At 42.1% G+C, this 12,845-nt stretch overlaps 1 protein-coding gene across 2 annotated transcripts; it reads right to left on the bottom strand.

Annotated features, from left to right (window-relative positions):
- Positions 1 to 1,966: 1,966 nt before the first annotated feature.
- LOC142765531 (uncharacterized) lies at positions 1,967 to 12,628 on the bottom strand. Of its 2 annotated transcripts, XM_075866656.1 has the most exons (6): positions 12,495 to 12,628; positions 11,855 to 11,955; positions 8,947 to 9,147; positions 6,005 to 6,068; positions 4,574 to 4,685; positions 1,967 to 2,056 (listed from the first exon to the last, which is right to left on the bottom strand). In XM_075866656.1, the coding sequence occupies exons 3-6, from the start codon at positions 9,127 to 9,129 to the stop codon at positions 1,987 to 1,989; spliced, it is 429 nt and encodes a 142-aa protein (XP_075722771.1). In that variant the 5' UTR covers positions 9,130 to 9,147; positions 11,855 to 11,955; positions 12,495 to 12,628; the 3' UTR covers positions 1,967 to 1,986. The 2 variants fall into 2 exon arrangements, with proteins under 2 accessions (XP_075722771.1, XP_075722772.1); XM_075866657.1 differs by lacking the exon at positions 4,574 to 4,685.
- Between the last annotated feature and the right edge of the window lie 217 nt (positions 12,629 to 12,845).

Consider the following 12,845-nt stretch of genomic DNA (forward strand, 5'->3'; position numbering starts at 1 on the left):
AGGAAAGGGTTTCCCCTTAATGGGTCGGTCGGCTCTCTTTCATCTTCGTCCGTTTCCCTTCAATGGTCATCAAGTGGTAGGCGAACAGAACCACTTTGTATGTGCTTGTGAAAAAAAGAAAAAAGGGAAAAAAAAGAAAAAAAAAGAAAGGACAGTGTACACGTACGAGTCAGTCAGAAAAAATAAGCATGGTCTCTAGCTATCAATCTTTGTCATCAATTTCCTCCTGGCTTACTTCTCGGAGGCAGTGAAGTGGCGTGGTACCGGTGATTATTGAACCGCGGTTTAATAATCACTGGTACCACGCCACTTCACTGCCGAAACTGCCGAAGCTACCTTTACCTAGACATCTGCGCCTGCCAAACCACAGTTTTGAAAATATCAGCGTAACTCTTTTGCAGTCCGGTTTCTCAAACAGACGCGAGCGCGAACAGCGTGAGGCATATTTTATTTTCAAATTTCGAACATTAGGAGCTGGCATCAACGAGGACCGCGGAAAACTCTCTTGCCTCCGAGAAGTAAGCCAGGAGGAAATAGGTGACAAAGATTGATAGCTGGAGACCATGCTTGTTTTTCTGACTGACTCGTACATGTATACTGTCCTTTCTTATTTTTTTGTTTTTTTTCCTTTTTTTCTTTTTTTCACAAGCACATACAAAGTGGTTCTGTTCGCCTACCACTTGATGACCATTGAAGGGAAACGGACGAAGATGAAAGAGAGCCGACCGACCCATTAAGGGGAAACCCTTTCCTTACGCACGCCGTCACGGACCCCTCCCGCCACCACGGCGACAATCTTGGGCGGCCCGACACACGCCGAGAACTGACCAGCACGGGATTAGAACCGGATGTGGATGTACACGGACATGTGGTTTTGTTCTCAGTGTTGACAGTGGTTCTTCCTTCTTTTTACTTTCTTTTCTTTTTTTCTTTTTTCTTTCTTTTTCTTTTATTCTTTTCGTCTCTTTTCTTCTCTTTCTTTTTTTTCCTTTTTAGTTCTCTCACGCAAACATCTTCCAAGGCGAGAGGGACGCGGCAGCAACGAAGTTTGGAAGTTTATGTTAGTATAACTCATCTCCTGATGATGGGAGGACCCCTCCCGAAACTGTTGGGAAATAAATATATTTATCCTTCACTGTAAAAAAAAATGTCTCGGTACACAGCAAAAGCTGCTGGTAAATCGTTGCCGGAGGCATTCTGTAAATGAGTAACAGCAGGCTCCGTATCACGAAGTCTCTGTTATACATTTTTCCGTATTCTCTTTCACATCATATCTGTATTCCTGAACACAGCAGATCTGTTATTTCAAACACAGCAAATCTGTTAACCCAAACACAGCAAATCTGTCAACCCAAACACAGCAAATCTGTCAACCCAAACACAGCAAATCTGTTAACCCAAACACAGCAAATCTGTTATTCCAAACACAGCAGATCTGTTATTCCAAACACAGCAAATCTGTTATCCCAAACACAGCAAATCTGTTATCTCAAACACATCATGACTCTGTTTGTAGGAATACAGAATTTGCTGTATTTAGAGGAGGAATAAACGGAGATCGCTGTAGAGCAGTCTGGCTGTAAATTATTCCGTTATTATTAATGAAAACAGAAGCTTCAGTAAAACACCTGGTTTCGTTTAATGGCTTTTCTGTGCTTGACTAAGGTTTTGTGTAGTTTCTTTGCCTTGAAGGAAAGAGTTGTTTCACTGAGCATAAAATAAACTTAGTTTTGGTAGTAACTTAATTTGTGAAAAACTAACACAAGCTTTTGTTGACCAGTACTGTCGAAAAGCCGATGTTTTACGGGATGGAATGGAATGTTTATGTGGCTGCCTGTAGATTCTCATGATTGAGTTTTATGTCCAATTTTATGTACTGTTTCAACCTACACTAATGCAGTCTTTATGTACTGTGTGTGTGTAAACCACCCCTGCTGCTGCATACCATATAAATAATAATGCAACATTAACAAAACACAGATGAATTTATTTACATATAATACATGTGCTGTAGCTTGCTACATCACCATTCTTCATCACTTCAGCATGTTTATGCCTGAAAAGAATGTGAAAAACAAGTGATCAAATGAATGCAAGAAGCAACTTACACACACTTTATAATGCCTTCTCTGTGTATGTATATGGCCCTTGATACAAAAAGTAGGGGCACGTGGTAGAGCAAAATGTGAAAAAAAAAATCGCTTTGTTTTCTTTGCAATTTGGGGAGGGGTGTCCCTTTGTGCATCCACATTCGTGCTTTTCATAAACAGCATTTTTGGTGGCTCAAAACCAGTTTTTCCAAAAGGAAGTAGCCAGTGAAAACACACTCTAGTGCAAGCCCCTTGCATTCGCTCTATGCTTACGGCCTAATTTTCTGACGTACAAAAGTCAAAATGCTTGTCTAGAGTCAGCTGTGTATAGAAGATTGTCGGGTAACTTCTAAAGCAGTCCGAAGACACTGTGCACCTTTGTATTCACAATCCGCCTTCAGAATACATAGGTTGGAACACTTTCAGCTCCTAGCATCATTACACCTTGCATTTGCCGTGCTTGTCGATAACCTTAGATGCTGGGGGTAAAGAAGGTTCTGAGGAAGTGTAAATTTCGTTGAAGCCCGTACAGTTTTCTTGTTAATGTGAATAAATCCCTGTGACGTACTGAGGTGCTGAACCAGCAAGCTCTTTATTGTTAAACCTCCCAGCCTTTTCAGCATCTTTCGAGGTGAATCACGTATATACATGGGGACAACGGGTATGCTCTAATGGACATGGACTAATATTTCTGATGCAACTGAATAACAATGTGTGAGAACGACTCAGTGTAAGTGTTGAGTTAATGGGAATTGAGTCACAGAATCTTTCCTTTCTTTGTTTAGGGTGAGAGTCCTAGAAATGGCGACATTGAATATTTTTTTTGCATTTAATAATGGTAGTATCACACGAGCCTCTATTCTGAGATAGGATTGAAGCTTGGCCAAACTACAATGAATTTGCTGGAAATCGTTGACCACACTTGACGATACGTTGCAGATAGAGCTGAATGACATCTCACAAAAAAAAAAAAACAAGACAAGCATTGCGAGAGGCTCCACGGCGAAAAATTGACTTTGGCAGTGATTACCAAGCTTGTAACTACTAAACAAAATAATTGAACAGTGTTTCTGACAGTGCGATCACTTTTCACCTGTTTTTGAACTTTATTCCATATCTCAAAACAGTTTTTTATTACTTAGCTACCATTATTTCCCATGTATTTTAAGATAACCAGTTGATTATTTTTTTTGTATACAGCTACTGAAGCAAAATAGAAGCTATGCACTTTACCGTTATTGTGTTACAAATTTTCATAGATGCCAATTAACTCAAAAGTCAAGCTCTAGTGGTAAAAAATTCACAAAAATTCTATATTATGAAGTTAAAAGAGCAAAAAGTTTGGAAGAAAATGATGTATGGATTATATGAATATCCCTTTTAGTCACTGAGAAAACTACCTAAAATCAGCAAAAATGCACAGGATGTATAGGGCCTGCCCGGCGCTCCTGAGAAGTTTCCCACTGGCTCTGATCATGCTCAGAATGAGCAGTTACATTTTCAGAAATATTTGTTGCTATTGTATAGCAGAATGCACGGGTGAATACCTATACTGATTTTCAACTTTGCATTCTGCTGTTAAGCTCTATGTGCCACATATAGCTACAAATTATGGCTGAACTTTCTTAATATAGATTTACCAGCGCAAAAAAAGACGGCACATATTTTAATCATGAACCAACTCGCCCAAGCAGCAGCTTTAGTGAAATTTTTTAAGCACTGTTTATTGATCACAGAATGTTTTTTTTCACTATGCTGAGGTGGGAGGGGGGGGGGGTTGAGGATCCTGTAAAAAAACTGAAAGAGCTTGACCTGAACTAAGAAACATCATGTGAATATACACTACACTTATTCGTAGCCAGGCGGTGGCACACCGGGCCCGTGCCTCTCCCCTCCTTCCCCCCAAACTTTTTTCTCCATGAAATACTTAGCGCAAAATTACCATTTGCCTGCCCAGACCTCTGGTTCAGATCAAAAAGGGCCCCCTCCCCCTAAAAAGTTCTGTGTATGCCCTTGGTTTAGATGAATGAATTTCCAAACCCTGTTTAACATAAGCATCAGTGAGATTAGATAGATATATGGGGTTTAATGTCCTAAAACCACATATGGTTATGAGAAACGCTGTAGTGGAGGGCTCCGGAAATTTCGACCACCTGGGGTTCTTTAACGAAGCATCAGTGAGATTGATAACTAGGATAAAATTAAGGCCAAACCTTCCATTTTTCTCTTTTCACAACATACTATATGTCCTTGGCACAATTCACAGTATATAGAAATCTCAATTGAGAGTGCATTTTCATGTGCTGGCTCTTGTGAAATAATAGCAGTATATTTTGACTACACTCCGAAGGACAAAAAAAAAGAAAACGCCAGGCTCATAATACTTACAAACAAATTAAATTGAAAATGCAAAGCCACAATCAAGATAATATTCAGCTCTAATAACCGGATATCATCAGAAAATGTGTATGATTCATGCTCACACTTTCACTGATTGAAACGCAGCTTCTGGGCCAACTTCATTATCTTTGTGTGCACACTTGTGCGAGACTTCTGGCCACCTTCGCACCTGCTGCCCTTTTTCGTGTTGGAGCCCTTTAAGGTTATCAAGGTGTGGTTCAAATGAAACATATGAGAAGAGCACAAGGATGGGTACAGACTCGTCAATGGGCTTCATTTAGAACACGTATGGTTACACGCTACAGTCTGCAAATTCCTCATCTATGCATCATAGACTTGCATTAATTCTTGTACAATCTGAGCCAAATACGCTGGCCCAATCATTTTCCTCCTGAAAAAAAAAAAGAAGACCTCAGCAAGCTTAGGAGCCAATTGGTCAAGGCTGCATCTCCGAATTTCATTCTTGCCAGTAATGGCTGTCATAGTTTCTGACAAGTAATCAATGGACTTTCACTGAAGTCAGAGGCAGATAAGACCCTTGTCAGGAATCAACAACTTGTGTTCCCTGCGCCGTTCATATATATATTGGCCTGTTTGATTGATGTAAACATTCCTCCTGGTTTGATAAGCAACTAACAAACTAAAAGGTGTGGCACTTAGTGCAATTTTACACACCCTACTAGTGGTTTGTACGCTCCCAAAATTTTTCCAAGGCTTCCTTTGAAAAAATGTGCAATGGCCTTTTTCAGTCTTCGAATACGCACAATCATAAAATAAGTCTTCACATGCTCGTGGTAAATATGTTCAGAATGTATGATCTGATGTTAAAGTTGGGTTAATATTAAAGCACAGCATTTTGTCTGGTGAGCTAGTTTGTGGGTGAAGGTTACTCTTCTGTGCCGTTCAAGGTAAATGCTAAGACCCCGCATTGCCTCTATGAGGTGTGCAAGATTGCACTAAGTGCCACCCCACTGAGTTCGACGTGCGCTCGTCAAGTAGGATAACGAAGTCACTCAGACATGGAGGAATGTTAACATTGGTCATACAGGTCAATGTATAAATGAATGATGTAGGGAACACCAGCCCTTGATAAAGACCAGACAAGGTTCTCACCTGCCCAACTTAAATGCATACGAATTGTTTACTTTTAGTAAACCATGGCAGACTTTACTGGCAAAGACAAGAATTGAGATGCAGTTGTGACCCAATGGCACTTGAGCTTGCCTAGGCTTTTTTCCTAATGAACAAAAGCAATGATTGTGTCTGTGATACTTCACTCAGACTATCAGAATGAACGCAGGTTCCCTGCATGAGTGTACTGAATAAAACCCAGTTGCAGGTCTGCCCTCATCTTCCACTCTTCTCCTCCGACAACATCTGTTATTTAAGTGTATAAGTATCTACTGCACCTTGTAGCTGGAGTTAGGCTCACACTCATGTTGTAAAATGTCATCAATTTACTTGACCTCCTCGCACAACAATCAACACATAATGATATCGACAAGGGAACTCACCCAGTGCAATGATTGTAGGCGTTGATGGCAACTCGGCAAGCTTTTCAGTGATGCTTGTTCCCTCCTGGATGAGCAAAAATATCCCATGTACACAAAAGCACAAAGAGATATGTACAGTTGCGGCCATTCCAATATATAAATCAGAGATGCGATCCCTGCAATTCCGTTTTCCACCATGGTTCCTGGTCTATTGCAGGCTGTGTGCACCAAGTACAAATTACCTACCTAGGAGCCTTGAAACTTGGAACAATTTTAGAGCAAAGTAGAATGGATAGCGAGCACGCAAAAAAACCTGCTCACATTTTGATTCATTTTTCTCTTTGGATTACAGCAACATCATAGACAACTCTGAATGATTGCAGGTCAATATATCAATGTTAGTGGTGATAGTATTGCTTAAAATTATTTTGCATGTGCGACAGCAAGGGACAAAGTGAGCAACATCTTGCAACAACTCTGGCCTATTCCCATTCTTAGTGCCCTCCTCACTGCGTCGTAATGAGGCACTACAGCCAAAGTGACGAGAAACATTGTTCTGCAGTGCATTGCAAAAAACTAATGCTTTGTGCATGTGGAGCACTCTGATTGCACACAAACACTTTTTTTCCCATTGAGCCTGAAAAAGGCTAGTAAACCAAGTTTGTGCACTGTGGTTCACCATGCGTGCACCATGCCCCAACACAGTTTTTGTTGCATGAAGTCTCACTTTTCACAGCGCTACGTTCCTTCTCATTCACTCTGTGAACTTTATAGTCGGATGCTTGGGGACTTCACTCCCTATCCTAGTGGCTCTGATGAAACAATGGCACCTGCCCGCACTAACTGTTGGCTCAAGGGCAGTGTATTTTTTTTTTCAGAACATTTTTGTGACTACGACACAATGCGGATAACCAAAGTAAGTTCCACAAAAAAATTGAAAATTGCCTTTTTTTTACACTATCTTCAAATGCTGATACTTGTGACAAAGCGCGTGTTCCGGTGTAATTTTAATGAATAATGCTGCTGTACAAAGCCACCAAAATTACCTTAAAATGAAGCACAAAGGCAAAAGATATGCAAAGCTACACTATCCTCCTTTTAACTTGTGTCCAGCAATTCATGAATTAGGTATTTTTGGATGTTTAGCATATTTGTTCTGTCAAAAAATTTTGCTGCAGCGGTCACTAAATTCTCATACGGTAGCATTGCACTTGTTCTTTATGGGAAGAAAATACATCGATTAAGAAGTGTAAAAAAGTTAAGTCTGCTCAAAGTTCAGAAATTGTGAAATTAGAAGAAAACTGATTTCAGCAGTCAAAGTTTAATTTTCCTTTATACAAAAGCAGCTTTTTTCACAAAATTCAACTGAAAAAGCTATTGTTTTGTGCTAAAAACCTGCACAGCATTCAGTCGATCCCAGATATATTGAACTCGAAGGGGATCGCGATATATGTAGTTCAATATATCGATGAGTCGAAACACAAAATATGTGTATTTAAGGCATAAATTAGAGCATCTCAGACCTAAAAACAGTTTTTTGAAATCCTAACAAGCACTTAAAGAATGATTCTCTCACAATATGATAAAGAACAAGGCCTGAACATCTACTTTTGCAAGTTATCGCACTTCATTTCACTTGAAAATAGTCTGTAAACTTTTCTCTCTTTTTGCGTGCCACCAAGTTTCAGTTGTCCTCAATATCACTGGACCCTTCCAAGTAAGCAAATTCAGCTCATTCGGCCACAACAGCGCTGAGTGGCACTGAATGCCAATGTAAGCTCCGTAGAGCGTTGGTGGCGAAAGCAATAATTCCACGGCACCGTCAACATTGGGCATCATCTCGGCATCCATGCAGTCAGAACCAGCGACGTCGTCTTCTGCTCCAATGAAGCCGCTCGCTGTCCGAGATGGTGCCCGAAAACACTAACAAGGCATAGAATTTACTGAGGCATTGTACGCCCTTGACAGCAGTCATGACGCACTCAAAGTCGTCACCTGGCACAAAGCCCGCAAAGAAACAGTTCACGACTGTGCTTTACTTGAGGTCGCTCCTAGCACCAGCCATGATTTTTATCGCTACGAGCGTATCAATGTGTAGCGCCGACTTCCAAATGATGATTTATCAGTAACGAGGCGAGAAGTACACAGGTCCACAAGCCACAAAAGGCGATGCTGCCCACAAACGAGCAAGCTCCCACCGTCAGCATGTTGGTGATAGCGATGTCACTTGTGGCTTTGTCATTTTGTAACCGACAGCTGTTGCTTTGGTGCGGAAAGCTAGAAAAAAGCGTAGCCTCCGAAATGAGCGTTCTAAAACCGGAAGCACCAAAATACCTCATGAAGTTGCACATCTCGAAGGCCACGCTTTTCAGTCCCACATGCCATCATACACGATTGAATGCGAACATCGCAATGAGATCACTAAACTTCCTTAAGTCATTCCACTTCGTTTTGGTGCCCTCGGTCATCACCATGCCCCCACGTTAAAACCTGCAGATCGCACATCAAGCATACCGGTGCACTCACAAGTGCTGTGCAACGAGCTAGATCAGCAAGATGGAGTTTCAATGTTTCACTTTTCAGCACCCCCTTTTAGTCACTTGCACGCGAAAAGGGATCGGAACTTGTCGAATTGTGGCTATAAATGATCATTATTTGTTAGGAAAAATGCAATTTGTGGGCTTTAGCGTGGCTCAGAGTTCAATTTAGCGGATGTTCTGCTGTGCGTGAGTTCGATAGATGTGTACAGCAGTCCCGTATTTTTGCATGGGAAATTCAAGGGGATCTCTCAACTTTTTGATATAGCCAATAATTCGATATATCATAGTTTGATATACCCGGGATCGACTGTATTCTATAAAATCTAGAACCTAAAGCTGTTCTCAACAAACCAATACATCACTTTCTGAAAAGATGTTACTGTCCAGTTTTGTACTAACATAATGCAACAAAGTGAAACTTACTTCAAATACTTGGTAAAGGTAGTTCTTGTCTTCCTTAAAATGCGCGCAGAGGAATGGTAGCACAGCTACCTGGACTGCTTTTTCTCTTTGTCCTTCGTCTCTCACGCGCACCACCAGTTCCATAGTATGTTTCGTCGGCGCCTCCTCCATCATCTGAAATAATGCAGGCGCACAGGCCGCCATCCTCTCCTGGAAGATTTCCTGCAATTATTCCAAAAATCAAAGTAAATAACAGTTACTTGATAATAGATGAATTCATCTGTAGAGATATTAAAGTGAAAACTGATTGAAATGTAGAACTATATTACCACCCTACAATTGAGTGCAACAGCTGTGACACGCCAAAAAAAGAAGACAAAAAACAGACTGGTGGGGAATACCACCCTGAAACTACTGCACCAGCTTACTAGAACATGTTGTTGGCTAGTAGGTTCAGGCTGAAGAAAGGTAGGGACGTAAACCACATAGACAAGAAAAAAAGAAGTGGACGAGATAGAGCATTGATTGCAACAGATTTTGTTTGCAAAATAAAAAAGGCTCCTTTTGTTTTTGTAAACACCAAAGCATATGAGCAGGAAAATGGCGTGCACTCCACGATTATGACATCACTATAAAAAAAAAAAGGGGTTCAGCGGCAAATCGCTGTCACAACCAGACTCCCTTTCACAGTTATCTCCAACATCAGCAGGGGGTGTGCTACTGTGCTCTTGATCTGAACTGGATTCAATTTCAGGTACTTCCGTGCACTGTGTTGCAGTTTTGCCCCGGTGATACCTTGAAACATGTGTTCTGAAGGAACCTGCTGACCTCAGCACACTACCACAACCCACAAAAGGACACATAACAGCATCAATTCCACTCTCCAGATGGGCAGCTATGTGACCAAGAAGCTCCGTGCGAGTAGGCACACTCGCCCCGCATGACAACACAGAGCAGACAAACGCATCATCAGTCTGTTTGCTGCATCGCTTCTTGTGATGTCTGAAGACGTGACTTCTTAGGCTCTGATAGTTTTTAAACAAAGCTCCACAAGGCTCACAAGGGCAAAGGGCACCGCCCAACACACTGCTGTGATAGTGGTAGTGCTCGAAGTAGTCGGTCAATGTTGAAAATGTCTGTGCGCAATGCCGGCAAGTGGGCATTCTTCATTGATGTTATGGCTGCAATGAAGGTAGAGCACTTATTTTGCTAAATTACATTCACTGGCTTGTGCACTTTTTCAGACCGCCCAATTTTATAATAAAAACACTGCTACAATGGTAATAATACCTTACAGTCTACAATAGTAGAATCATTCCAATATCTGGTTAGCATGTCAGGTTATGTTCAATTTCATATGAACATTAGCCAATGCTTTTTAAGCAGTCCTCTATATAAGAGCACAGTGAATATAAATATTCTTGACCTGCTACAAATGTTTAAACTAAGTTGAAGCAGGCGGCGCAAGGAAAAGAAATAATGACGGAGACTGTAACATTAACTGCACAAATTCTACAGAAAACTGCACCCATACTTGCGCAACTTGGGTCTCTTAAAAGGCTATTCCTGAATGTGCAGTCAAAAGTGAGCTTAGCATATGCTCCAACATTACACATGTTCACAACTTAAGTAATGCTATCCATTATATCGCTAATGTTGACAACAGATGTTCATATCTTGCACATATGTGAAAGCAGCTTCAGCCTCTCAAGTGCAGCCAGGTCCAATATTGAATACAATTACTTTAAAATTTTAGCTTGAAACATAATTACTTTAAACAATTACTTAAAGCTTTTTGTGATATATTGACTAATCAAACAGTTGATACCAAGTATGAATTGCACCGTAGCCTGCCAGTAGTACGCGCAAGAGATGGAAATGGGTGGCTTCAAGATAGGGCACCCAAAACTTCGCATATGCGATCGCTTGATTCTGTTGCCATACACCAACTTCTTGGGTACACACAAGGACTCCCATGCTGGATTAGCTGCAGTTAAGCAGTAGTATGGCTAAGTGACGTGCAAATTCGCAATGTTGTCGGGTGTAAGCAATGTGTCGTGCAATTCCAAAGAAATGAACTGCTGAGCACGCAAATCAATAGACACAACAGAACATGCATGCGAAATGCGAGCGCCAATCGTACCTCACGGCTGTCACTCAAATTCCGCCAAGTACGGCAAAATAAGTTTACACACAGCCAAGTGACAGTTGCTGCCCCTGTCGTCTCCTACACCTATTTTTGTAGTAATGGACGTATGACTTGCAAGCGATGCAGGCATGGAAAACACGAGTGCTTTGTCTGCGCTCGATAAGACGACAAAGACACGTACACGCCTGGTGTGTACGTGACAGCAGACTCCTGCTGATCCGGCTTACAAGTGCACCTTATAACAGCCATGTGCATGGGCACCGAGGAGATCACTAATGAGTGCGTGCACAAACTGACCTGTGACATCCTCAAACTACAAAGATGCAACTCAACAGCAGGCTTCACCACAATAATACAATTAAGTGACACTAACAAAGGAAAAATGCCGTTATTGCTGAGTGCAAGCAATGCTTCATATAATTCCGAAGAATTAAACTGTTCACTGTACTGCTTCCTGCATGCGCAACTCAATAAAGGTGCAACACAGCGTGCGAGCACTATGGTCGTACCTCATAGCCGACACTAAAAATCCACAAAATGCACTGAAATATGCCTACGCACAGTAATGTTACCGTTGCTACCCCTACTGTTTTCTGTGCCTAATTTAGTAATAAGGTATGTATGAGCGATGCAAGCATGGCAAACACGTGTTTCATTATTCACCTTATAATAGCGACAGACATGTTACATGCCTAGCTCGTATGAGCTGTGGCATGCGAGTGCACCTTATAACTGTTTATAAGATAGGTAATGATCGATAACGGTGAAATAAATGCCTACCTGATTGTGATGTGTGCCAGGTGATGGACTTCGCAGGAAGGTGAGAGAGCTCTGACAATAGCCGCCTGCCTTGACCACGTAGGGTGCCAGAGACCACTGAGCTGAACAAGTGAAGAGTGCGCCAAAAAACTTGACAAGTGAGGAACCAAACAAATGAACTGCTAGCACTACTTGGTCCTGAGCACGTAAATCAATAACAAGATGCAACACAACCTGCATGCAAAATGCGAGCACCAATCGTACCTCACGGCTGTCACTCAGATTCCGCCAAATATGGCAAAATAAGTTTACACACAGCCAAGTGATAGTTCCTGCCCCTGTCGTCTCCTACACCTATTTTTGTAGTAATGAACGTATGACTTGCAAGCGGTGCAGGCATGGAAAACACGTGTGCTTTGTCTGTTGCACTCAAAGGTGGTGTGGTGTCCATGTCGAACGCGGACAGCATCATGGGCACTTCGGCATTGGGGTCACTAGTAGCCGGCGTTGCGCCCGCGCCAGTGTTGGGTCGGCGCGGGTGCTTTGTTAGGCCTAGCCTTGAACGTACCCCGGGCGCGTCCTCGTTGTGGGGTTTTTTTCGCTTCTGTGCTTTAAGTCCCGAAGATTTTGGTTGCAAAAGAGTCTTAGCAGCTTTACTGACCTTGCGCACAGGAATCTTGGAGGCAGGAAGAGAAGTTCCGGGGCAATCCGGCGTTTTTGTGGGAGCAGATGCAGCCGTGACTGATGTACACGACGCTCGTAGCGCCCTCTTAGGCTACGAAGGGAGGCGCTCAGCTGAAACGGCACCGGCGGGTGGTGCGGCTTTTAATCGAACTCGCGACGCTCCCTTTGGGGCAAACTGACTACTTTAGCGCCTGCCTACAATTTGTTTTTGTATTCTAGCCGACACCACGATGCACCGATGCTATCTTGCACCCATTCTATTGGGCAGTGATGGCCGGACACACCGCAGCAGTCGTGTTATTTTGTGTGACCATCAACGCATTTTTTT

The sequence above is a fragment of the Rhipicephalus microplus genome, chromosome 6 (assembly GCF_043290135.1).
Source record: "Rhipicephalus microplus isolate Deutch F79 chromosome 6, USDA_Rmic, whole genome shotgun sequence".
Lineage (NCBI taxonomy): Eukaryota > Metazoa > Arthropoda > Arachnida > Ixodida > Ixodidae > Rhipicephalus > Rhipicephalus microplus.

Coding starts and splice junctions, on each gene's coding strand:
- LOC142765531 (XM_075866656.1), bottom strand. CDS start 9,129: ATGGCGGCCTGTGCGCCTGCATTATTTCAGATGATGGAGGAGGCGCCG. Junction 4,686..6,004: donor GCCTACAATCATTGCACTGG/GTGAGTTCCCTT, acceptor ATAACCTTAAAG/GGCTCCAACACGAAAAAGGG. Junction 2,057..4,573: donor GCGTTTCAATCAGTGAAAGT/GTGAGCATGAAT, acceptor CATTCTTTTCAG/GCATAAACATGCTGAAGTGA.